This window comes from Amblyomma maculatum, chromosome 6, assembly GCF_055883805.1.
Source record: "Amblyomma maculatum isolate TAMU_Amacu chromosome 6, ASM5588380v1, whole genome shotgun sequence".
NCBI lineage: Eukaryota > Metazoa > Arthropoda > Arachnida > Ixodida > Ixodidae > Amblyomma > Amblyomma maculatum.
This window is the reverse complement of record NC_139349.1, coordinates 94,204,624-94,230,322: the sequence shown is the minus strand read 5'-3', so window position 1 is coordinate 94,230,322 and position 25,699 is coordinate 94,204,624. Positions and strand designations below refer to the sequence as shown.

At 48.9% G+C, this 25,699-nt stretch overlaps 1 protein-coding gene across 1 annotated transcript in view; it reads right to left on the bottom strand.

The window, feature by feature from the left end:
• LOC146186297 (uncharacterized) overlaps positions 1 to 25,699 on the bottom strand; it is a 48,103-nt gene that overhangs the window by 9,131 nt on the left and 13,273 nt on the right. Inside the window, exons 3-5 of the mRNA XM_084607114.1 lie at positions 20,889 to 21,010; positions 17,195 to 17,276; positions 543 to 627 (exon numbers count right to left, since the gene is read on the bottom strand). Coding sequence (XP_084463240.1) covers positions 543 to 627; positions 17,195 to 17,276; positions 20,889 to 21,010 — 289 coding nt within the window. The remainder of the gene's footprint in view (positions 1 to 542; positions 628 to 17,194; positions 17,277 to 20,888; positions 21,011 to 25,699) is intronic.

Sequence of the window (25,699 nt, the reverse complement as noted above, 5' to 3'; positions counted from 1 at the left end):
TCGCCTTTGAAAATGACCGTGTGACTAGGGTATTAGTCCCGTGGAAATCGAGCCTGCCTAATGCGAGTGCTTCCTTGTTTGGTTGGTTTGTGGGGTTTAACGTCCCAAAGCGACTCAGGCTATGAGAGACGCCGTAGTGGAGGACTCCGGAAATTTAGACCACCTGTGGTTCTTTAACGTGCACTGACATCGCACAGCACACAGGCGCCTTGCCTTTCGCCTCCATCGAAAAGCGGCCGCTGAGGCCGGGATTCGATCCCGCGTCCTTGAGAACAGTAGTCGAGCGCCGTAACCACTGCGCCACCCCAGCGGGTTCTTCCTTGTTTGATACTGGATTTTGCAACGATTGCAACATTTAACTATCATGACAACGCCACGAAAAACTTTAAATAAAGAAAGGAAGCATGCTTCGAAAACACCCTCGGCATCATCCACATAATAATGGTCCCTTAGATGGGCAGTGGCATACGAGACTTTGGGTAAGGCAGCAGTAGTGGCCAAATTAAACAAAGTTCACTCTGTACATTACATGCATCTCTTACCACAGGGCGACGTTCTCGGGATGATGTTCTGGCACACGGGATGTAATGTGTTCCCATTTGTTGTGACCTGAGCAAACCTTGAACCCTGCAGCAAGAAGAATGCGGAGAGCTAAGTAATGACAACATCTTAGCGACTACGCACAGAAGAAAAAGAAAGCATTATGCTGCAACAAAGATTTCCAGCAACTAGTAGTTGTGGTCTACTGTATTATTAACAACATTGGATGGTCAAACGAGGCTTAAGGTGTGGTAAATACTTAAGTTCTGGGCTCAATAACGGCCACCTTTCTAACCATCAATTACAACTGACCTGACGACAACAAAACAGCTGGCAAAAAAATTTTACAGTTACAAAAGTAGCTCAAAATTTCTCCGCACAAAAACGGACTTTTGTTGAGCTGCAAATGCATCAAGCCGCTTTCCTAAATCCTTTATTTCCTCAGAAGTGTAAAGATTCACTCGGGTGGGTCTCACTAAGCCGCTCAGCCACACCAAACTTCTATTGAAATTATATTGTTGCATAGCCCCGGAACATCGTCAGAATGAAATAGAGTCCCACTCATAAAAGGAAGTGGCGTGGAAATATAACTGTTATAACTGATATGTTATAACTGGGTTAGACTGAAAAAACGAAAAAAACATTATGAACTACACATTCATTGAGGACAAGGTAGCTTACACTTTTTATTTCATATCGGGGAAAAGCCTGTAATCCGTAAGCATTGTCTGTCTCACAGCAATCTGGCCGACATCTTTCTGCAAGGCATCCAACTGCTGATTACAGTGCAGTGAACGGTTCTTAGCAAAAAACAAAGTGCCGCAAGGAGTTGATCATTCTCAAAGCCTCCTGGTGAGATACTTGCACAGGTCCCGGTTCATCGTCGTCGTCGCTACTGTCACCGTCCTCTATGCTAGTGACTGCTGCAATGATAGCCTCGTCTGTCAGCACTTCATCTGCCGAGACAGTATTGTCGGGATTTAAACATTCCTGAACTACCGACACGTCATCGTCACTACCGCTTACTGTGAACCAAAGTTCAGTCATCTCTGTCGGAAATCGGTGTTGCGCAGGAGGTATGCGAAGTGCTTCCCCTTTTCTGCTAAAATCGGGCCACTAATCAGCTGGTTTGCTGCACGGGCATTCAAGAACCAATGGTAGAGCGCCTGTTCTATATCTCTGTAGGCCCCATGTCGAACCTTTTTCCGGCCATCGTCCACTGCATAGGCACCACTGGCATCGGTTTCGTTCTCAATCTTGAACGCATTGCAGATGATTGTTGACACTGTCGGCTGAATCAGGCCATACTTGTGCACCAAGTTGCACACTTTTAAGCCGTTCTTGTGCTCATGTACAATGTTCCGCTTAACTTCGAGCGGTATTGCCGTTCACTTCCTCTTCTCGGCCGGCTGCATCATGCTTCCTGAAGGAGAATCCTCCCCTGCTGTTCACGGAAAATCCAGGGTCAGCAAGATCATGGCAACGATGATGACACACAAGGAGAACCACACTAGAAAGATATGTGCACAAACGCTGCTGCACGCCTGCCAACAAACGTGCAACCACGAAGCGGGGACCTGGACAATGAAAATAGGGGAAGATAGTGCAACGCACCACAGTCAACGCACCCTCAGAACGAACTGCTCCACCATGCAGAGGCAGAGAAGATGCACGTTACCTAGGCCATGGGCAGTCTCGGGGAGAAGTGCTCAAAGCTCTCCCTCAGAACGGCCGCAGGTTGCCTCGATGCCTTTACCATCGAGGCACCCTAAATGGCCGTGCTTAGCAGTGCCTTATGCCTTCCCTCCTCCTCTGCATGGGGAAGCCCTCCGTCCTCCCCCGCATCTCTACGTCATGCATGCTTCCCTGGTGCACCCGACCAACACATTGGCTCGACGTGCTCTGTCCCGATTTTTTTTTATTGTCGCTGCATCGACGTTGTCGGCATCTCCACGTACGTGTGCGTTTTTGCAGTCGCCGTGTTGACTTTTAGTGACCGTATTTGATTATTATAACAGATAATATAATATGAGACCATTGTAATAAGCGGATTGTTTTACCATAGGACATACGGCAAACCTGACGGTGCAGCAGCTGCCCATTGCTATATCCAATATATTGTTAAAATCGGTATTGTTATAAGTAGGTTTGACTGTAATACTGCCGCCGACCAATTTGTCAGACCATCAAGAGCCAATGAAGCATCTGGAAAACCAGGCAGTTCGAAAAAACAAATGCACACTAAAAACCAAAACACTTCTTTATTATTAAAAACAAAGCACCCCCCGATTCTGAGCACCCCCCCCCCCCCCCCCCTTTTTTTGTAAAAACAATTTGGAAAAAAGTTTGCATGCGAACCTAAGCACCCCCTTTTGTGTGAGGAAGTGCGCGTAGCCAAGACAGCTCATTGCGTTTGCTCCCTCTTTCATCGAGCCGCAGCTCCGCAGCCGTCGGAGTTGAGTCCGACCACGTTCCGACAATGCACGACAGATGGCGGCACAGAGCTCCATATTCGTAACTCATGGCGAGAGATGTGTGGATGTGTCATCATCATAAATCGGTCGAAAGCCGCCCTGATAACTCCATCAGAGTGTTGCTAGTGTTGCCTCATGGAAGCCTAGTCTCGGCAGCGTTCGGCAGGCTTTGACGGTATTCGAGGGCATCGCAGCCACACGTTACTTTGTTTAGAGTCCATTGTTTCACAGCCTTGACGAAGTTGGCATGAGTTCGAGGAGGGCTGCCTACAGCTTGAAGTTCAAGCGAACTGCAATCAAGTTTGCCGAAAATAATGGTAACCACACTGCTGCCACAGAATTCTGCGTAGACCAAGCCTGCATCATCAGGTGGCGGAAGCAGCGGGATCAGATTTTTAAAGGCGCCCCGATACGCAAGAAGCTCACGGGACCTCGCAAGGGTCGACATCCGCAAACTGAAAAAGAAGTCTATGAGTTCATTAGCAGCTAATGATGCAGAGGCTTCACTGTCACTGCCGATGCAATTGAGGTGAAGGCAATGGAAATAGCAACTAGAATGCAAATTCACCACGCGGTGTTTCATGCAAGCCAGGGCTGGGTGGAGTGTATGATAAGAAACGAATTTTCTTTGAGACGCCGGACAACAATATGCCAGAAGCTTCCAGCTGATTTTGAGAAAAAACTTATCGCTTTTCAGCGGTATGTAATGAAGCTCCGCAGGAAGCACAGCTACCAGCTCGGCCAGATCGGCAACGCAGATGAGACGCCGGTGTATTTTCACATGCTGAGGGCAAGCACAGTTAACGAAGTAGGGGCCCGAGAAGTCAAGGTGAAGACGACAAGGTACGAGAAGCAGTGTGTTACAGTTATGCTATGCATAACAGCTAACGGCCAAAAGCTTCCGCCATTCATCATCTTCAAAAGGGAAAACATGCCAAAAAATGAAAGTTTTCCTAAAGATGTCATCGTGAGAGTACAAGAAAAGGGGTGGATGACTACAGACCTCATGCCCGACTGGATTAGAGTTGTGTGGCAGCAGCGCCCAGGAGCACTGCTTGGCGGACCTGCAAGCACGTGGTCTATGCTGCTGCTGGACGCGTTTTGCGGCTACCTTACCCCGGAAGTAAAGACCCAGCTTCGCAACAGCAATTGCGACTTGGTTGTTATCCCAGGCGGCAATGCACCAGTGTTGCAACCCCTCAACGTTTCAGTCAATAAACCTTTTAAAGCCAATCTTCGACAGGAATATGAAGAATTGGTGCAGAACCCCGGCCGGAAGAAGACACTGACAGGAAAGCTCCAGAAAGCGTCCCCGTCAACCATCGCAAGGCGGATTTCGGACACATGTAAGCGGGTCCAGGTCAACGTTGTGGAGAAATCTTTTAAAAAGTGTTCTATTACTAACCACTTCGACGGAACAGAAGACGACCTGCTGTGGGATACAGAGAGCGGCAGCTCAAGCAGTGTGACGGTCTCTTCGAGTGGCAGTGAGAATAACTAATTAGACACAAGCGGTGGGATCACTATTTTTGTTTTGAATGTTCGCCAAATAAAATGTTATTTCTCGAGCATTTCCCTTCAAACATTGCCGCGAAAAGGGGGCTGCGAATCTAAGCACCCCCTCTCACTTTGGGCATCATGATCGTGAAAAAAAGGGGGTGCTTAGAATTGAACAAATAGGGTAACTGCTTTATGCCTGTAATCTGCCTGTAAATCTGACACTCATATAAGGCAGCAGTCGTGACTAATGTAACAGTAGTCTTTTCACTGAGTGTGGTGAGTGGCTGCACTTTGTGAAAAGGCAAAGCGTTTACTTGAGCTCCCATTGACAATTCAAACAGCATACCCCAGTTGGACGCAGGAAGCCTGTGACAGCTTTCTCAAAATGTAACTCTCAATCCTTATGGCCTCCCAACTGTTACAGAAATGTGATTTGGCGATTCATAAACACTATACATACCACTAAACCAAATAGTACAAGATACAGTCGAACCCGGATATATCGAACTCGAAGGAGATCGCGAAATAGTTCAATATATCGATAATTAGATATACAGAAATCGGCTTGTGACAGCACTTATGATGCAAAAAAGTGATATCGTATTTGTCACGTAATCAACCCACTCCCATAATGAACCCACCCTTCACTTTTGCACCCGAGAATTTGAAAAAAATAAAAAATAAAGCGTTAAGGCTAGCTCGCTCACATGCAAGCAATTGAACAATCTCAGAGATGAGCGCCAGCGACAGAGCGAAAAATTTCCAACTTGTTGGAACTGCGTCCCTCTCGCCGCTCGAGCCACCACGGCAGCTCAAAACAAGGTTTCTGTGTCGCGCTATTGCAGATGAAGCTATGTGATGTTAAGAAGATAGTGAGAGACCGGAAAGCGTGGCGTGACATGGTCCATAGGGTCACGAAGAGTCGGACACGACTGAACGCCTGAACTGAACTGAACTGTGTCGCGCAGCAGAAATCGCGAGCATTTTCGTTTCCATATCGATGGCGTGCACCACTCCGTTTCGGTCGTCTCATCCACAGCTCATTTCTTGGCAGCGTGCCAAGATGCTGCGCAGCGATAACATCACGGCGTGTTTATCTTTGATAGCTCCTGCGGTGGCGGGAAGCGAACTTGGCAGAGTGCCGTAATGGCTTTATTGCACAAGCCTAGTTCGATTTATCACGTCGCGTTTGGGGCGGGTGTAGTCCACTGCCACAAAATCATTGGAAAGCGTGATAGCTAAATGCTGTTGGAAGAGAAAAATGCTAAAAGCCAGAGTCATGATCGCAGCTGACCCCGTGCTTTCATTGATTCATGCATGCAAGGATAAACGACTCCCTCAAAAAAAAAAAAAGAACTGCCGCTTCTTAACGTCCGCAGCCGCCATATTTTGCACTACGCCGCACGTACAGCACAACAATAATACAGCAACAATAGTACAGCACAAGAATAAACAACTCTCACAAAAAAAAAAGAGAGAGAGAGATGAGATAGATCTGCCGCTTCTTAACGTCCACAGGCGCCATAGCCACGTTAGCCGCCGCGCGCAGAGTTCGCAACACACGCTGGAGAAACATTTTGTCTGAAAACAGGCTGAGTTGGCTTGGCGCATGCGTAGCACGTGCTACTACAAACAAAGGCCGGAAGAGAGGAAGGATAGAGATAGCTCGGCAAAAGAACGGGCACACCCTTGCGCTTTGCTCTATTACATTTTTCCCCTCTCGCTCCCACCGGTTCTCTCTGATTCATTCATGCACATGGCTTGCAAACATCACGTGCTGGCGCGCGGGAAACGATAACCGCAGATGCCCGCGCCCTAGACCAGCAGTCGCCGAACTATCCCCTCTCAATCCTTCCGCACGTGGCTTGAAAACGTCACGCGGCAAATGGCCGAGGGTGATGCGATCATCTTTGGGAAAGGCACACTTTCGAGTGTGCGGTGCGGAGTTCGATATATCGAACGACCGGTGAAATTGAGTTCGATATATGACGCGGCTTTCCTATACTTATAGATGAAATTTTCAAGGGGATATTCCGTGGGTTCATTATAACCAAAATTCAATATATTCGGGTTTGATATATCCGGGTGCGACTGTATTACAGTTCAATGCTCTCCTACGAGAGAGAAGCAACACAAAATACTTACCTTTAGAGGCGGCCAACCTCACGAGGTTTTATCCTCATGAGGTCGACCTCAACCTCCAAGTGACCTCAACATTACAGAGTAAGGTGAGGTTGGCAACAGCTTGAAATTTTTTTTTGTGAGGTTAGGAAACTGCACCTCAACCTCAGGCATGAGTTTGAGGTTGAGTGAGGTCATCATTCAATAAAATTGAAATTATGAGGCTCAGGCTTTCTGCAGTTCCCATGCGTTACTCAGAGGAGCGCCTCCTCCTTGACTTCGTGGTGCATATGCTTGCCGCTAGCTCAACCATTTTGACCACGCACACCGCATACCGTATTTACTTGCATAAGGATCGCACTCGCGTGATCGCACCCCTGAATTTTGAGGTCAAAATTCCATTTTTTTAAATTTCCCGCGTCATGATTGCACCCCGAACTTGTTTCCGCTGCCATTTTTGTTTTCGTGTCCCGCACTGTTATAGTGGCAGCCGCCTGTTGGTTGATCAGCAGTCATCCCGCAGCAAATGCATTCCGACGAGTTCCTATGATTCCTTGATTAAAACACGCTTTGCAGCGTTCGCCATTTTGCAATTCGGCAGCGTTGCAGCGTGCTTTGTGGTTTTGTGCGAGTTTACGCCATTTCACCATGGGGCGGTATGCCAGTTACACTGCCGCGCTCAAGCTCAAGGCTGTTGACTATGCACTGGAGCATGGCAACCATGCTGCTGGCAGGCATTTCAGCGTCGACGAAATCAGGATACGCTATTGGAAGAAGCAGCGCGAGAAGCTGATGGCTGCGAACAAGACACGGCGGGCTGTCCGCGGACCCAAAACGGGCAAGCTCCCTCATGTTGAGGAGGCGATCCTAGAATATGTGAGACCTGCGCAAGGATGGTTGTGCAGTGTCATTAGAAATGATACAGATGCAGGCGCGCACAACTGCCAGGAAGCTGGGAATTGCCGCAAAGGATTTCTGCGCTAGCTCCGATTGGACTCGCTTTATGCGATGGAATAGACTTTCCCTGAGGCGGCGGACGTTGTTGCGCCAGTGGCTCCCATCCGCGCATGAAAGCAAAGTGATAAAACTTTCATCACTTCATCACTACGCTTCGCGAGAAAAGCGGTAACCTCATGTCGCAAATTGGAAACGCCGATCAAACTCCACTGATGTTCGACATGCCTCGAAATACAACTGTGAACGAGAAGTGTGCTCGGAGCGTCCTCGTGAAGAAGTCTGGCGCAGAAAAACAGCGATGCACCGTCATGCTTGCTGTGACGGCCGACGGGCGGAAGCTGCCACCATACTGTTACGGCGTGTGCTGTGGAGCGCTGCGCCAGAAAAAAAAGGTGTGCGGGATGAGCGCGAGACAAGCGCGCGGCACAAGCGCGAGGGTTAGAGAACAAAAGAAGAGCGCCGGAGCAAGTGGTGTTTGCCTGCTGTCCTCCGTTCTTCTGTGTCTATCTCTAGGTGGGCACAGCGTCCCACAACATTTTGGTGTCAGAAGTGGGATCATGCCACTCACCCGCTCCCAACGTCAAGGCCCCGACGTGCCAGACGACAGGACTCTGCCACCAGGCGATGGCGCCGACGATGCAGCGGCTGGCGCAGCTAGACCTAGACGCTCGGAGGGGCTCGGTCCTTCGCAGCAGCTGGATGGCTGTATTGAACGCCTCCTGGATATAGTTACTCAGCGGATGGACGCATGGGAGGCCAGTCTGACTGCCCAGGCTGCGGAGATGGAAGCTCTCCGGCGCGACTTCCGTCGCCTTGTGCCAGCCGAGCCGAACACAGGTCATGAGTCTTTAGGCGTCATCGCCACCGCTGCCTCCAGCCCTGCTGTCGCTGGGCCTGCTGTCGTAGCCGCCAATAACGTGCTCGGCGCGGGTACATCATTGGACGTAGTGGAATTACCCACGTTTGACGGCACTATCGCGTGGGATGCTTACCGCATCCAACTGGAAGGTATTGCGATGGCGAGAGGCTGGGGACAAGCAAATGAAGGCATGGATGCTCGTCTCTAAACTGAGAGGCCACGCAACTGAGCTGCTGCAGAACGTGCCGCCCGACCAGCTGGGCTCTTACACCGTCCTGGTGGGCCTCCTGTCCGACCACTACAGTGCTCCAGGTCAACCCCGTGCGCAGTACCACCACCTGCGAGCCCGCCGTCAAGAGCCCGGGGAGACATACCAGGACCTCGCCGCCGCCATTGAGCGCCTGGTTCTGCAGTCGCTGCCGGGGGCACCTCAGAACGTCGTGGCCCTGGTCGGCACCGAGGCATTTGTCGACGCCATCTGACTCCTTGAGGTGCAGCGCTTGGTCCGTTTTGGGCGTCCTGAGTCCGTCCGCGCCGCCATGGCGCTCGCCATCGAGGTGGAATCGACTTTGTTGGCCCCGCGGGGGTCACCACTGTCTGCCACGCGCACCGTCGCGGTGCAGAATGATCGATTGGCAGTCCCTACAGTGGCCTCTAACCAACGCGGGCGTAACGACACCCGCACGACCTGCTTCCGCTGCGGCCTGAGGGGGCACTACGCGAGAGACTGTGCTAGCCTTCCGACGTCGAAAAACGATTTGGCAGAACTCAGGGGGCACCGTTCTGCCGAATAAAGTCCGTCCCCACACTCCTTCGTTCTCCTTGTCCCCTCCTTTCGTCGGCTTCGATAACAACTGAAGCTCCCTATGTACTCATCGACGTCGCTCTGCTTGACCGGCACGTAGGGGCCTTGGTCGACACCGGAGCAGCTGTCAATGTGCTGGACAAATTGTTTATTGTTAACGAGCCCCACCGGCTTCTTCCAGCCGCCAAAACCCAGCCCTTAGCTTTTAACGGCGCCCCGGTGGAGCAAGTCGGACGTGTCATCATCAATCTGACAGCGCTCGGAAAGACCTCTCCACCGAGTTTGTTGTAGCAGACAGCCCTATTCGGCCAGTGGTCCTCGGGTGCGGGTGGTGCCAGCAAGTCGGAGTCGTCCTTAATTTTACCACAACAAAATCACGGGCGAGCCGAACTCTGCATGGGCCGGGTTGGCTTAGCCGGATTTCCAGTCTCGGTGTCGCCCTGTGGCAGTCCCTGGTGTCGGCGACCAAGCGTGCCTCAGAATCTGTGCGTTACCTCGCAACGAAGTGGCCATGCAAGTCAAGCCGATCGACGTCACTACCGTGACTGTAGCGTCCGCCATGACTCTGCCACCGGGTGCGGCAATGTGGGTGTATGCCAAGCTTGACAGTCCGATCACAGCGGACGTGCTTTTCGAACCCATCCGGTGTTCAGCTCCAGCCCGTGAGATGACCTCCCCTCGAAGCCTTCTGCCTGTGCTCAAAGGAGAGGCCCACGTATTTATGCTTAACATCAGCCGCGCACCTCTCATGCTGACTCCTGGCACTCAATTGGGTACAGCCTCAATCCTGAACTCCGGATCACCGGTTGTGTCTCTGCAACCTGAAGCACCGCCTCAGCACCCTCCAGTGCCGGCGGTCCTACCATGGGAAACATTTAACTTTGGCCCCACCCTCACCGATGCGGAGCTTGCCTCTCTCAAGGCCTTGCTGCTCGAATATCGCAGTTGCTTTGCTCTAAGCGCCAGTGAACTCGGGTGCACTTCCTGGGCCCAACACCGGATCAACACCGAAAACCGCGGGCCCATTCATCACCAACCTCGCCGTGTAGCGCCAGCCGAACGGAGAGTCATCCAGCAGCATGTATGCGACATGCTTGACCAGGAAATCATTACCCCGTCTTGTAGCCCTTGGTCCTCCTCTGTAGTCCTTGTGCGCAAGAAAGATGGAAAACTCCGCTTCTGCGTTGATTATCGTAAGTTAAATGCTATTACTCACCTCGACGTGTACCCACTTCCCCGCCCTGACGATGCACTTGATCGCCTGAAGGGGACCCGTTATTTTTCCACCCTAGATCTGCTCTCGGGCTATTGGCAGGTGCCTGTTCACCCCGATGATGCGAAAAAGACTGCTTTCGTGACTCCCGACGGCCTTTACCAGTTCAACCATATGCCCTTCGGTCTCTCGAATGCTCGAGCTACCTTTCAGCGCCTCATGGACCGCGTCTTAGGCAATATGAAGTGGACTATGGCGTTGGTCTACCTGGACGACGTAATTGTCTACGCGGCTAGGTGTGAAGAACACCAAACGCAACTCAAACTCGTCCTTGAAGCCCTTACCTCTGCTGGGATTCGCTTAAAACCAAAGAAATGTTTCTTCGGTTTTGCAGAGGTGACGTACTTGGGTCACGTTGTGAGCCGGCATGGCATCCGTCCCGACCCTGAAAAACTAAAACCGCTTACGGCTTACAAAGCTCCCACCACCGCCAAGGAGCTCAAAAGTTTCCTTGGATTTGCTTCGTATTTTCGTCGTTTCATTCCGGACTCTGCCAAGCGAAGCGCTCCGTTGACCGCCCTGCTGAAGAAGAATGCACCGTGGAGTTGGACGCCGGTCCAACAGCTCCTGTTCCTTGACGTCAAGCACGCCTTCCTCAAGCCTCCCACATTGGCCCACTACGACGAATCGGTCCCCATCGTCCTCCACACGGATGCCAGCCAAGATGGGCTCGGCGCTGTTCTTCTGCAGGAAGATGAGTCTGGTGACCACAAAGTTCTAGCCTATGGCAGCCACCAGCTTTCCGACGTAGAGCGCCGCCGCCACTCTTCGGAACTCGAGTGCCTCGCCGTTGTCTGGGCCGTCGAGAAGATCCGTCCCTACCTATATGGCCGTCATTTTACCATAGTCACGGACAATAGCGCTCTTACTTGGTTGCAGTCTGCCAAACACTTAAATGCCAAGATTGCACGCTAGTCACTGCAACTTCAAGAGTACGATTTCACCATGGTGCATCGGCGCGGTTCTGCCCCTCAAGATGCCGATTTCCTTTCTCGCCACCCTTGTCCCATGACGGCTTTGACGGATTTCAGGACTGCACAAACGTAAGATCTCGACATTGCGGCCATAGTCCAATCCCTTGGCACCACCGCCGGCGCAGGTCTCCGTAAACTGCGCCGGGTCTATCGAATTAAAGATAATCTCTTGTGTCACGTGAGGCGGTTCCGTGGCCGACCACCCGTGTGGTTGCCAGTGGTGCCAGCAACACTGCGGTCGCAAGTCTTGCGCGGCCTACACGACGCTTCCACAGCTGGTCACCTTGGTCATGGCAAGACCTACGCAAGAGTGTCGGAGTGCTTTTGGTGGCCTAATATGTCCAGAGACGTCAAGGAACATGTTGCGTCCTGCCAGACATACCAATACTGGAAATCGTCCACACGAATAACCAAGCCACTCCCGCAGGCTTTTCGACACCGAGTTCACCTTTCGAACTGGTTGGACTGGACCATTTGGGCCCATTTCCGAAGACGCCCGCCAGAAACAGGTATATTCTGGTTGCGATCGACTACTTTTCCAAGTGGGTCGAAGCACTGCCCGTTCCAGACACCTCTTCCGCTCATGCCGTTTTGTTTGTGGAACAGCATCTCGTTCTTCGGCATGGTGTGCCCCGACGCCTCATCACGGACCGTGGGAGCTGCTTTATGTCCCATGAATTTGAGCGAGCCCTCTGCTCCTTCGGCATTGCGCATTCCACTACATCCGCCAATCATCCCCAGTGCAATGGCCTCATGGAGCGTGTTAACCGCACCCTCACGGATGCTCGCCTCCTATGTGGCTCCGTCCCACAGAAACTGGGATCGTTTTGTTTCTGCGGCAGCTTTTGCACTCAACACTGCGAGGCAAGAAACAACGCATGTCACGCCGTTCTCAGTCATCTATGGCAGAACACCCTCCATCCCTCTCGACGCGCAGTTGGGCCTTCCCCATCAGACTGTGTCACCGACTCCGCCCAACGACTTCGTTATGCCCGCCTCGACGCTCAGTGCAACCTTCTCACGGCTCATGCGCGTGTGCAAATGGCCAATGCGCCAGCACCACCACTTCCCTCCTTCCGGTCCGGTGACTTGGTCCTCATTCGCCGCACCCTCCACGCGACTGGCCGTGCCACGAAGCTCATGCCCCAATACCGCAGCCCTTACCGTGTCATTAACAGCTCGGCCCCGTGACATACCGCCTCGAAGACCTCCCCAAGCATCGACCATGCGGTGTGCACCACATTTTCCTGGAGCATGTGTCAAACATGAAGCGATATGTCAACGGCATCAGCATTGACTCTGACTTAGATACCGGGTCATCCCCACTACTGTCGTCGCCTGCTGCCTCATTGCCTTCCCCACGAAATGCTGCCCCATAAGTGGAGCGCCTGCAGCAGCTCACCGACGCTTTCTTACCCCCCCCCCCCCCCCCTGGTGGACAGATGTTACGGCGTGTGCCAAGGAGCGCTGCGCCAGAAAAAGAAGAGGCGCGGGACGAGCGCGAGACGAGCGCGCGGGTTAGAGAACAAAAGAAGAGCGCCGGGGCAAGTAGTGTTCACCTGGTGTCCTCCGTTCTTCTGTGTTTATCTCTAGGCGGGCACAGCGTCCCACAAAAATACGTCATCTTCAAACGGAAGACTATTCCGAAGGGAAGCTTTCCCCGTGGCATCCATATGTGTGCACAAATGAAAGGATGGATGACTGCAGACCTGATGGTCGACTGGATTAAGACTGTTTGGGGACGAAGACCAGGAGCACTTCTGCTTCCCTCGCTTCTGGTTTTGGACAGTTTCAGGGGTCACCTTGTGGACAGCGTGCGAGCTAAGCTTAAAGAGCTGCACACGGACATTGCAGTGATTCCTGGGGGTCTGACTTCGCTGCTGCAGCCTCTCGACGGGTCGTTGAACAAACCGTTCAAGGACAACGTTCGAAGACTTTATGCAGAGTGGATGGGCCAGCATAATTTGACGCCAAGCGGAAAGATCAGAAGGCTATCCGTGGAGATGCTTTTGCTCGTGGATCGCAGAAGCATAGAGTAGTATCCCCGACGAGGTAGTGGCCAAGAGCTTAGAGAAGACAGGCATATCAAACGCTTTGGATGGAACGGATGACGATTTTCTGTGGAATTGTGAAGATGCTCCCAGCGACGACACTGCCGTTTCCGATGATAAGTCGTGCAGCAATGAAAGCGAGGATGGCGAGGATTCACACTTGGATTAGAGTACTGACGAGAAAAAATAAATGGGCATTGTGCAGTTCATGTGATACTTAATGTGTGTGTTTATTGCGAAGGTAAGCCTTACTCAACTTTTATTTTCGGTTGTAATCGAGATATCTGTTCTAAAACGTCTGACCTGCAACTTGTTTGCGTTTTCGGTGCTCAAAACGTTTTTTGTGGAAAATTTACCCCGCGTAATGATCGCTCCCCGAAATTTCCGTCAGTTTTTCTTTTTTAAAAGTGCGATCATTATGCGAGTAAATACGGTAAGTCATGGTCACCTGCACGGTAGCTTTGTCTGATGCCGCATTTACTCCTCCAAAAAGCAGCCAAGAAGTTCTTCACTGTGTCGATAGCACAAACCAAGACTGCTTTGTCGTGTTCCTGCTCTTTCTCAGGCACTGACATCACTGGTGTTATCTTCCATTTGATTAACTAAAGAATGGGGTTCTGGCAGGCAAAAAAAATTACTGTGGTTCAGCTCCGGTTAAACCTAGTGTGTCGCGAAGGCTTGTTAGCAGGGTTACACGTAGTAAAGCTCTTTATTGTTACAGCTTGTTTATCTAATCACTAATTCCCCCCCCCCCTATACCATGCCACACCTTTAGGATCCGTCAATGTCGCTTCCCATAGTTTCTGTTAATGTCGGTCGCAGTATATGTGCGGACTTTCCCCTGTTTCATCCATCGTTCAGAACAAACGCTTCTCATCCTTTTTTTAAAAGTGGCTGAGTAACAACGTTATCTGTAGCTGCTGTGCATGCGGGACGCACACAGCGAGCCTGTAGAGTCGGCGGCAGCACAACTCTGACGTCACACGAGGCGCACATGTTGCTCGGAGCATGCACAGTAGCGGCTCCGGCACCGCACAGCAACCTTGGCTTTAAATGGCGTAGTGAAGCACTCGCTTCAAAAAGCACGAATAAGCTAAGAAAACCTACACAAGATGCAGTCGGAGCTTTTCATTGGGGGCTTCCCTTTCGAACTGTGAGCTATGTTTGCACTCAAGAAGCATATACAACTCAGATACTTTCCAGATTCCAGAATAACCTCCCTTTTGTCTACTGTTCTTTCTCCTTCTAAAATATTGACAAGCGAGCCCGAACAACTGAAACGCTGACACACTGCAGGATGGGATTAATGTACGAGCATTCTCTGCATACATAACCAATATAGTGGTAAAATATGCAAAAAGTTCAGACGGTACAGCATTGAGCAAGCAGCAGCTGGCATAGAAAGAAAGTTATTGCTACCTGTGCATGTTAAATACTACGAACTGTTTACTAACAAGAAAGAAACAATAACTTTATTTGAGCCAATGAAAAAAAACCAATTGGTCCGCTAAGGCTCATTGTTCATCTGCAGAGTTCAAGCGAAGCAAAGTAATGGAAAAAGAAGGAGGAGGGTACGGCATTTGGTAACTTCATAGTGGCCAAGCTCTTTATTTTGATATTTCACTTTATTAGGAAAACTTTATTACTATGTATTATTATTTCAACTTTTTATTTAATTTTTCATTCAAACATCTCAGCTGAGGCCCGTTATTTTCGCACAGAAAAAATATTTGAGATTTGAGATGCTGTCTTGTATATGCTTTCTTGAGCTGAAAATTATTTAAACATTTATTGCCTCTACATTTTGTATCTAGGATCAATCAGTCAAAAGCTTCCGAAGTCCATCGTCGGGGTAATGTATTCAAACTTTCTTTTTTTGGCTGCCTAACAAAAGCCTACAGGTAAATCCTTCTTTCCACGTACTGAAATGGCCACTTCATTCTTATTCTCTTTTTTTTTGTAGAAAATAGTGCTAACTAGCACAAACTGCAGTGTATTTTCTCACAGCAGAGCTGAGAAATGGACACTACTCCTTTTGGGGTGTATTGGTAAATATTAACGTACCGCATAAGCAGAACAACATGCCTACAGGTGGACTACTTTTGCTGGTATACAGCAGAATTGAGCATGTAGCTTGGGAGGTTTTTTTTTTTTATTTTATTTTTTGCTTTTTCAGCCAGGACATATTTTTTTGTTCTTTTGCTGAACAAGACTAGCAATCAACTACAACATTTACAAGACAAAAATGTCTGGCTTGCCTACGGTATAAGATCATCAATGTAATGCATTCTGACGTTAATTTAATTACTCTACCTCCACCTCAACTTCCTAGGTCGAGGTAGAGTGAGGTCGCCAAAAATTTTCGGAGTTTGAAGTGAGGCCAAGGTTTTTGACGTGAAATGTCCACCTCTGTGCATTTAAAAAGTTCCTTGTATTTAAATGTTTCAGAAAAAAGGGGAAAAAATGCATAACAAACAATATAACAAAGCGCTACAGAGCCAGCGTGAGCCCCCTTTATCGGCGCTATGCAGCACTTAATTTAATTACCCCTTAAACAGCATTAATCTTCCAGGTTATGCTTGGCAACAAATTTATTGATGTCCATGAAGTGACTCCGCTCCTTAATGACAGATCTTTTGACACTGTGAAGACTAAATATTGAATGGCACATTTAATCAAGGCTCTGGCAAAGTTCTCACAGAGCCTTGTAGTTTCAAATGTCAAACCTCAAGTCCTGTAATCCTTGCCCTTGCGCTATTTGGGTCAAGCACTATAAGTATAAAGTATTTGAAGACTTGCAGGACAAAAGAACTCCAGTCCATCATCAAATAATAAACGACATAGCACTACTGTGGGAATCAACTATTGCTAAGTGTGCGCATCTACCACATTTTATAACAAATAACCTACACTGAAAAAAAAAAGTGCCGCATTGAAAATGAGCATTCCAAACCAAATGCCACCCTCAAGCACTACCGATTCTCACTACACTGTCACGTCATTTTGCAACATTAGCAACGTTAGTAGGTGCTCAAGGCAACACAATATACTCAGCTCAGTGTACGAAAAATGATGACGAGGTGCTATCAGGAGAAGCACCATTTGAAGGGGCTCAGCATGCAGTTCGATGTATTTAATGTTGCGGTTTAAGAAAGTTCGATAAGTACGAACTACACTGCTACATTTTTTTCTTGGCATTTTTCAAGGGGACATTCAAACGGTTCAATACTATATCTAGATTACACTAATACACTAATTCAATACATCGGGATCGACTGTACAACCATTTTGCCTTTAGCTGTCATAGCAAACTGGAATGACTACAACAGGTTTGTGTGGCACTCTCAAATCGTCATTATACCATTATTAAAGAGCAAATGTACACAACTCCAGGAAATATTACTAAGCAAGGCCAGTGCCGAAACAGTCATCGGCATTTCTAACCTACTCATAGACAGTCAAGAAATTGTGGGCATGAAAGCATCATGAACATGAATAAGTTGAGCACTCTCAAATTATTAAGAGCAAAGTACCTAACAAACACTGACGTCTGCACTCTGTTTTTGTCAGATGGTATTAGTAGTATTGTTTAGTCATCTAAAGTGATAGGACAGAACTGCCCTCAATAGCAAGAACTCACAGCATTCAAGAATATCTCCACAACACTGTCATGGTGGTTCACTTCAGCTATGGTCATTGGGCTGTGTCCATTGAACTGTTCCCTGGAATAAAAAAAACAAATGACACTGCTATAACAATCAACTACTGCCAAGTGTCTGCACCTACCACATGGTCTCGCAAATAACCGGCACCAAAATACCAAAAAAAATGCGTTAGTATATCTGGGGTGCTGGTAATCTGCATACTGTAATGGGCGAAGGGGGGTCGGCTTTCTAACAATATGCGGTCTCCTGTACAGAGTCCACCAATCCTGGGCCCATATTCCGAGTTTGCATCATTATCGAAGTGTCGCTATCTCACGCACGTGACCTCGAGTCATCTGATTGGTCGAAACGCCGGAACCGGCTGGTGCCACTACAGAACTGGAAGAGGTAGCAACATCATGTTCCAGCGTTTCCACCAATCAGGTGACTCGAGGTCTGGGAGATAGCGACACTTTCGATAACGACGCAAATTTGGAATACGGGCCCAGATGTCATGTGCCAATTACAAGATGACCAGCCAACAAAGGGCATAGCCAAATCCAAATTTGTCTGTTCATTCTCCAGCCCCATGCTGGCCATGCTGATCATGCTTACAGCATGCTTTATGCTTTGTTAGAATGAAGTTGAGCCTTTACAGACTGGTGATACTATGCTTATACAGTCGAACCCAGATATATCGAACTCAAAAGGGATCGCGAAATAGTTTGATATATTGATAATTTGATATACAAACATCGTCTTGAGGCGCTGCTTGCGATCGTGAAAAATTATACAGTATTTGTCGCGTAATCAACCCACTCACATAATGAACACACCCTCCACTTTTGCCAAGAATTTGAAAAAAAATATGTTCCCTCCGTTTCGACCATCGCATCCACAGCTCATTTATTGGCAGCACGCCAAGATGCTGCTCAGTGATAACTTCACGGCGTGTTTATCTTTTGACTATACTTTTGATTATGCTTTCGATAGCTCCTGTGGAGACGAGGAGCGAACTTCGCAGAGTGCCCATGATGGCTTGATTGTGCAAACCTGGTTCGATCTATCACTCCACGTTTGGGTGGGCGTAGCCCACTGCCACAAAATCAGTGGAAAGCGTGATAGCTGCAAATGCCGTGTGAAGCAAACAATACTAAAAGTCGGTGACATGATTGCAGCTGACCGCGTGCTTTCGTTGATTCATAGATGCAAGAATGGACGACTCTAGCAAAAAAAAAAAAGGAAACTGTCGCTTTTTAACGTGTGCAGTTGCTATAGCCTACGCTACGCCGCACAGTCAGCACGACAAAGATGGACGGCTCGCAAAAAAAAAAAAAGAAAAATATCTGACGCTTCTTAACATCCGCAGCCGTCATAGCTTATGTATGTTCAGCCCAAGACATGCATCGCACATCAGCCGCCGTGCACAGAGGGTTCACAACACACATTAGAGAAAGTGTCCGACATCTGTCTGCCACGGGCTAAGCTGGCTTGTTGGCGCATGCATGGTGCATTCTGCTGCAAACAAAGACCAGGAATAAGAGAGGAAGAAGACAGAAAGCTCAACAGAAGAATGGGCACACCCTTGCGCTTTTGCATTTTTCCCCTCTCCCGAACACCACGGCTGCATTGGCTGCGTCTCCTCCGTTCTGGCGATCACGCACACGGCTTGCAAACCTCACGTGCTGCCGTGAGGCACGATCACTGCAGATGCGTACGCCTTCAGGGAAAAGGCGCGGCGCTGCCCTAGACGAGCCATCGCTAAGCTGTCCCATTTCTTTCGCGCGTGGCTTGAAAACGTCACGCAGCAAACTGCCGAGGGTGATGCAATCGTCCTTGGGGAAGGCGCACCTTTCAGTGCGTGGTGCAGAGTTTGATACATCGAACAACTGGTGAAATTGAGTTCGATATACGACGCAGCTTTCCTATACTTTAACATGGGATTTTCAAGGGGATGTTCCGCGAGCTTGATATAACCAAAATCCGAATTATCCAGGTTCGATATATCCGGGTTCAAATGTAAGACAATTCACACTGTTGGACAGTCGGCCTTGTTTAGGCATCATGAGTGTGTCTCAGTGGCAGTCGTCAACTATGAAAGAGAAGCTGAGAAACATGACTGCTGCTGACCTGTTGTCAGCAACATGAAAACCGCACGAAAATATGATGTGGATGAGTTCTGCTTTTGCAAATGGCAGGAGGAGGATGGAGAGCAAATGTGAGGAAATACCTCATGGTTTACGCTTATTGCCAAGGTTGGATCAAACACATTGCACGTTTTTCCAAACGTAAAGCCGTTCTTCATTGACCTCTTCGGCATGCCGCTTTTTCAGGGCCTCATTCCATGCCTTCGCATTCCGGCTCGCTACTGTAGCAGGGTGTTCGTCCATACACAGACCGCCCCTCTAGTGCCCTCTATTTCCACATAACACTGACGTCACCTCACGTTACCTTGACTGTGGTCACGGGCCACTTGGTGGCCTATGTAACTAAGCCCCAAAGTCACACGGCAACAACCAGGCTTAACACAGAAGTTCGACCTCTAAATCTCGTTACCCCGCTGGAGTGGCGCAGTGGTTACGGCGCTCGACTATTCCCAAGGACGCGTGATCGAATCCCGGCCTCAGTGGCCGCTTTTCGGTGGAGGCGAAAAGCAAGGCGCCCATGTGCTGTGCGTTGTCAGTGCACGTTAAAGAACCCCAGGTGGTCGAAATTTTGAGAGTCCTCCACTACGGCGTCTTTCATAGGCTGAGTAGCTTTGGGACGTTAAACCCCACAAACCAAGCCATCTAAACCTCGTGACCTTGAACTTGACAGTGGTCACGGCCACTTGGTGACCTACGTGACTATGCCTCAAAGTCGCATGGCGACCACTAGGCTTCACAGAGAAGTTTGACCTCTAAATCTCATGACCCCGACCTTGACAGTGGTAACGGGCCACTCGATGACCTAGTGACTGTGCCCCAAAGTCACATGGGACCACCAGGAGTAACACAGAAGTCTGACCTCTAAATCTTTCTCAAGGTGAAAACCATGCATATTTAATGGCTCGAATTACCTGGCACAGTGATATAAGCGACTTCTTACTGTAAGTGAGCCTCACAGTATGCTTCAGATAAAACATTCTTGTTTCTCATTGTTAAAAATAAAAATGCTACTTCATTTCGATGAAAATGGTTCTATGCAAACAATATGCATCAAGATGGGCACGCTCACAGTCATTAGCAGTTTTCCACATATAACGCCACAATAAAGCCTGTATCAGGGCTGCCAAGGACACGTTCCTCCACAAGTTCTAACACACCGAGTATCTACACAGTAGAATAGTCAATCAGCACCAACCCTCAAGTAGCTTTTAGCAGTCCTTTACAACCCCAATATGGACGAATATCGAAATTTCAAGACGTTCACAAGGTTTCCGAATTTATACAGCTTCCTCAAAGCATCTCGTGATCATGCAGCACGCGGCTGCATGCTACTAAACGCACAGCAGAATGCCCAAACCATTCAGAAAATATTTCCCAACTGCACATTCTAAACTACAATGACACTGTTTTCGCCACATTATAAAAATTTCTTAGTCATCAAGTGAATGAAAAGGATTAGTCCTCTCACTCTCCAGCAGTGGGATTGACCAATTATGCAAAAAATTCCTTCACAGTGCTAGCAGCATGGCAAAATTCCGCTTACACGCAGTTGATGTTGACGCCCAGGTCGACGAGAACCTGCACCACCTCGCAGTGGCCAAGAAGAGCGGCATGGAAGAGGGCCGTGCGGTCTTCACCATCTCTTGCTTCGAGGTCAGCCCCGTACTTGGTTGTTGAGCGAAGGCAGCAAGGTGGGTGGAAAAGCAAGGCAATAAAAGAAATGAGGAGTGTCACAAGCATAGTAAGGTGAGTTCTAGTTAGAAAAAAGGAAAAAAGAAATGTGCTTGTCAGATATAATTATTGAATTTATTGAATGCTCAAGCTTTGTTTCCTTTCAAGCTGAGCGGCTCTGTATGTGCACTGACAGTATTCTTCTGATACTTGTCTCCATATTATGATGCTTGATTATATTGTTACGGGGAAATGGGTTTAATATTTACAAAATATACGAGGAAAGCATCAAAGCTACGCACAGTAAGTCTAAAGCACAGTCTCAGTAAAGCTTGTCCCCAAACGAGTCTACACGCAACCACGTCCACTTCGTCCACCTCTTTCACATGCGCCACACCGCGCGGCGCAACATAATTGACGTAACGGAACAGCAGCATTTCAGTCGTGCCAAATGAGCCACCTGAGTCGTCCGCGAGCATCGATTTGTCTATGTTACTTTAGCGATGACGTAAGTTACTTCACTTAAATGACTTACAACAACGAAGGGTCCAGCGTATTGCCACAAGAACTTCTGGTACAGTCCGCAGCGTCATAATGACGTCCAAAGCCAAACCAAATCTCCAGGTTCATAACTTACTGCAGCATGAGCCGCATCATACCGAACCTTCGTGCAGTCTTGGGAGGCAATAGTTCGCAAACGAGCAAGACGACGCGCTTCTTCAGCAAGACAAAGATGTTGCAACACAAATGGGTCATCGTGCACTGAGAATGGAAGAATGGTGTCCAGGAAGGTTGATGGTGAGCACGCGTAAAGAAGGAAAAAAGGAGAATATCCGGTCACTTCATGCTTAGCTGTGTTATAAGCGTGAGTTATAAATGGCAAGACGGCGTCCCAGTTCTTGTGATTTGATGTTACGTACATTGACATCATGTTAATGAGAGTCCGGTTTAGACGCTCGGTAAGGCCATGTGTCTGAGGGTGGTAGGGAGTAAAATGACGGTATTCGGAGCCACAGAGCCGTAAAAGTTCTTCCACAATATCTGCAGCAAGCTGCTGACCGCGACCACTGATGATCACTCGGGGGGCGCCATGGCGAAGGACGATTTGGTGTAATAAAAAGTTCTACACATCGGTTGCTTTGGCAGAAATGAGTGCAGACGTCTCCACATACCGGGTCAAATAGTCAATAGCTACGATAATTCAGCGACAGCCGTCAGACAATTAGGGAAAAGGACCAATCAGATCAATCCCAATTTTCTCTAAAGGCGACCTAGGGGGCTTGACAGGTTGAAGAAGGCCAGCAGGTGGCGTGGTGCTTTGTTTGAGACGTTGGCAAGGGATACAACTTGCTACATAGCGCTTCGTTGTCGTGTACAACCTCAACCAATAAAATTGTTGTCGGACCCTCGCGAGAGTGCGTGCAAAACCAAGATGACCTGAAGTGATGTCAGCATGCATCGCATGTAAAACAGCATTGTGGAGAGAAGCCGGGACAACAAGCAGAAGACGGGCACCATCAGTTGAGTAGTTCTTTTTGAGGAGTAGACCATCTTGAATAACAAAAGGTGTAGATGCTGAATTGCGCGCCTTATCAGACAACGGAGTAAATTCATGGTCTTGACATTGCTCTTGCCGGAACTTTATGCGGTCTGGTAATGTTTCGCTCACAGGCGCCAGGCAGTCGTCCAGATCAACTTCACCGACTGCCGTGCATGGGAGAGGAAATCGGGACAAACAGTCAGCGTCGGTGTGGCGGCGACTACTCTTATAGGACACAGAAAAGTCATATTCCTGTAGACGTAATGCTCAGCAAGCTAATCGACCGGAGGGGTCGCGCAGGCCAACAAGCCAACCCAGGGAGTGATGGTCGATAATTATGTTGAAGTGACGGCCATACAGATATGGGCGGAACATGGTAACGGCGAAGATGACAGCGAGACATTCCATTTCTGTCACTGTATAGTTGCGTTCTGCTTTCGTTAAAGTGCGGCTTGCATATGCAATGACATGCTGGGCGCCGTTCTGGAGCTGGATGAGAACCACACCAACACCCATGCCGCTCGCATCGGTGTGAATCTCAGTGGTAGCAGCCGGATCGAAACGGCTTAAAACAAGACCAGATGTGAGCAGAAACTTCAGCTGTCGGAACGATGACTCGCATTCCAAGGACCAAACAAACAAGAGCATCTTTTTGCAGGAGGGAAGTGAGCGGATGGGCAATTTGGGCGAGTCCCTGAATGAAACGGCAGAAATATGAACATAGCCCCAGAAAGCTTCTCAAATGTTTTACGCTTCGAGGTTTTGCAAAGTCTCACACAGCAGCAATCTTTTAGGGGTCGGGCCAAATACCTTCCTGATCCACTAAAAATCCAAGCACTAAGGTCTGCCGTTCACCAAAGTGACACTTTTTAGAGTTCAAAATTAGTCCGGCGTTTCGGATACAGTCCAGCACAAGACTAAGTCGCTGATTATGCTCCCGAAACGTCCTTCCATAGATGATGACATCACCTTGGTGGCACATGCATACCTCCCATTTTAAACTACGAAGAATTGTGTCCATAAATTGTTCGAATGTCGCTGGTGCATTGCACAGTCCAAAGGGCATCACGTTAAATTCATAAAGTCCGTCAGATGTCACAAGGCTGTCTTTTCTCAGTCCGACGGATGCATCGGAATCTGCCAATAGCCAGACCAAGGATCTAATGACGAGAAATGGGAAGCAGATTGTAGACAATCTAAGGCATCGTCGATACGTGGAAGAGGATGTCCTTTTCTGTAATTAAGTTTAACCGACGATAGTCCACACAAAATCTCCACGAGTTGTCTTCTTCTTCATTAAGATGATGGGGGCTGCCCAAGGACTGGAGGACTCCCGCATAACACCTTTCTTCAACATGTCCTGGACTTGTTCATTAATTGTTCTGCACTCGACTGGTGATACTCGGTAGGGCTTCTGTCTTGTGTTGATCTTGTGTGACATACGTGAATGTGGCGGAACAGAAAACTCGGGTTCTTCAGCAAAGCCAAACACAAAAATGTAAGGTGCCAGAACTTCACATAACTCTTGCTGGTCGGATGACGAAAGCGATTTGTTTATCATCCGGGTTATATTCGCGCCGTAATCAGGATCCACACGATGGTGCGGATGAGGAGACAAAGACCAAATAGAAAGGACCTCGTAGCCGTCAAATGTAGCCAACCTGAGGTCGGATGGCAAACAAACGGGTTTTGATGAAATGTTTACAGTCCACAAGAGGGCACAACCATCTACGATGTCGACGACGGTACGGGGCACTAGTAAATTTTTTTCCACAGCATTGTTCATGTCAGCTTCAAAGAACACAAACACAGAGTGGGTGCCTGCTCGCTCGACAGAGCTGTGAACCGGCACAAACATTGCAACCATAGAAGGTAACACTACATCGTTGGAGACATAAAATGCGCCGTCAATAGAGCTAGGTGTCTCCTCTACAAAAGCAGACAGAATATTGCGGCACAGAGAAATTTCGCCGGCTGCGCAATCGACCGTTGCTCCACAATCGCACAGAAAATCAATTCCAAGAGTAACATCATGTGTGGCTCTTGCTAAAACTACAAATTCAACTCGAAACATTTCCTTAGCAATGACCACTGACAAACACCAGAGACCCACTGGACGCAAATGTTCTCCCCCAACACCGCGAAAACTGGCACTTCGGTCCCAAGCGAACATTATTGTCGGTCCAAGGCAATTTTTAAAACACTCATCACGGAAATTATGGCACCAGTATCCACTAAAGCTAACGTATTTACACCATTTACTGTAACATGCACTTAGTTCCTCAACATCACAGTAGGCAGAGGAATTGGCGAAGATGACCGTTTCGCGGCCTCACCTCCATCGGCCGCTCCTGCTTTATTCCCGATGGTGGCATAGGCGAGCGTCGATGTGGAGATGGGGACCGTACTCGGCACGGGGGTGATGGTGTGAAGCTGCGGTCAGAAGCGGGAGAGTCACTGCGAAAGACGACTGGGCGAGGCTGTAGTGGACGAGGTTGACGCCACTCAATGTTGTCGTGGTCACGGAAACCTGCCCAAGTGCGCGTCCAAAAACGTGAAGCCTGCTGTCGCCGGCGTTGACAAAACCGTGCTATCTGCCCGCGACGGCCGCAGTTGTAACAAACGGACGACGCACGAAAAGCGTAGCCACTGGATTTGGAGGAATTCAACGGTGGTTGAGAGACGATGACAGCTGCATGACGCACGTTTGAATGTGGAGAAAAGCGGCTGGTCAGAGACGAATAGGCGCGCTCATTGCCGTAGGAGTAGCGCGGAAGTTCTGTTTGACGCGCCCACGAGGCTGGATGTTCAGCTTGCTGTGGCTGAACTGCGCATTCCGAGTACACAGGTCGCGCGTCGGCGCCTTGCAGGTGCTTGGCCAGCTCTTCACTCACAACTCTGCGGACCAGAGAGGCGAAATCATTGTGGACAGTGTAGTCAACGCTGGCAACTGTTGGGATATTGGAGAGGCGTCCAAATTTGGGTACAATTCGCCTCATTTTTAAAGCTTCAAATGTATGGCAGTACCGGATAACGTCCGAAGTACTGGCTAGGGTTTCTTTTGTGATAAGGAAATTATAAACATCTATGGCGAATCCTTTTAAGAAATGGCCAACCTTGTCTTCTTTGGGCATGCGTCTATT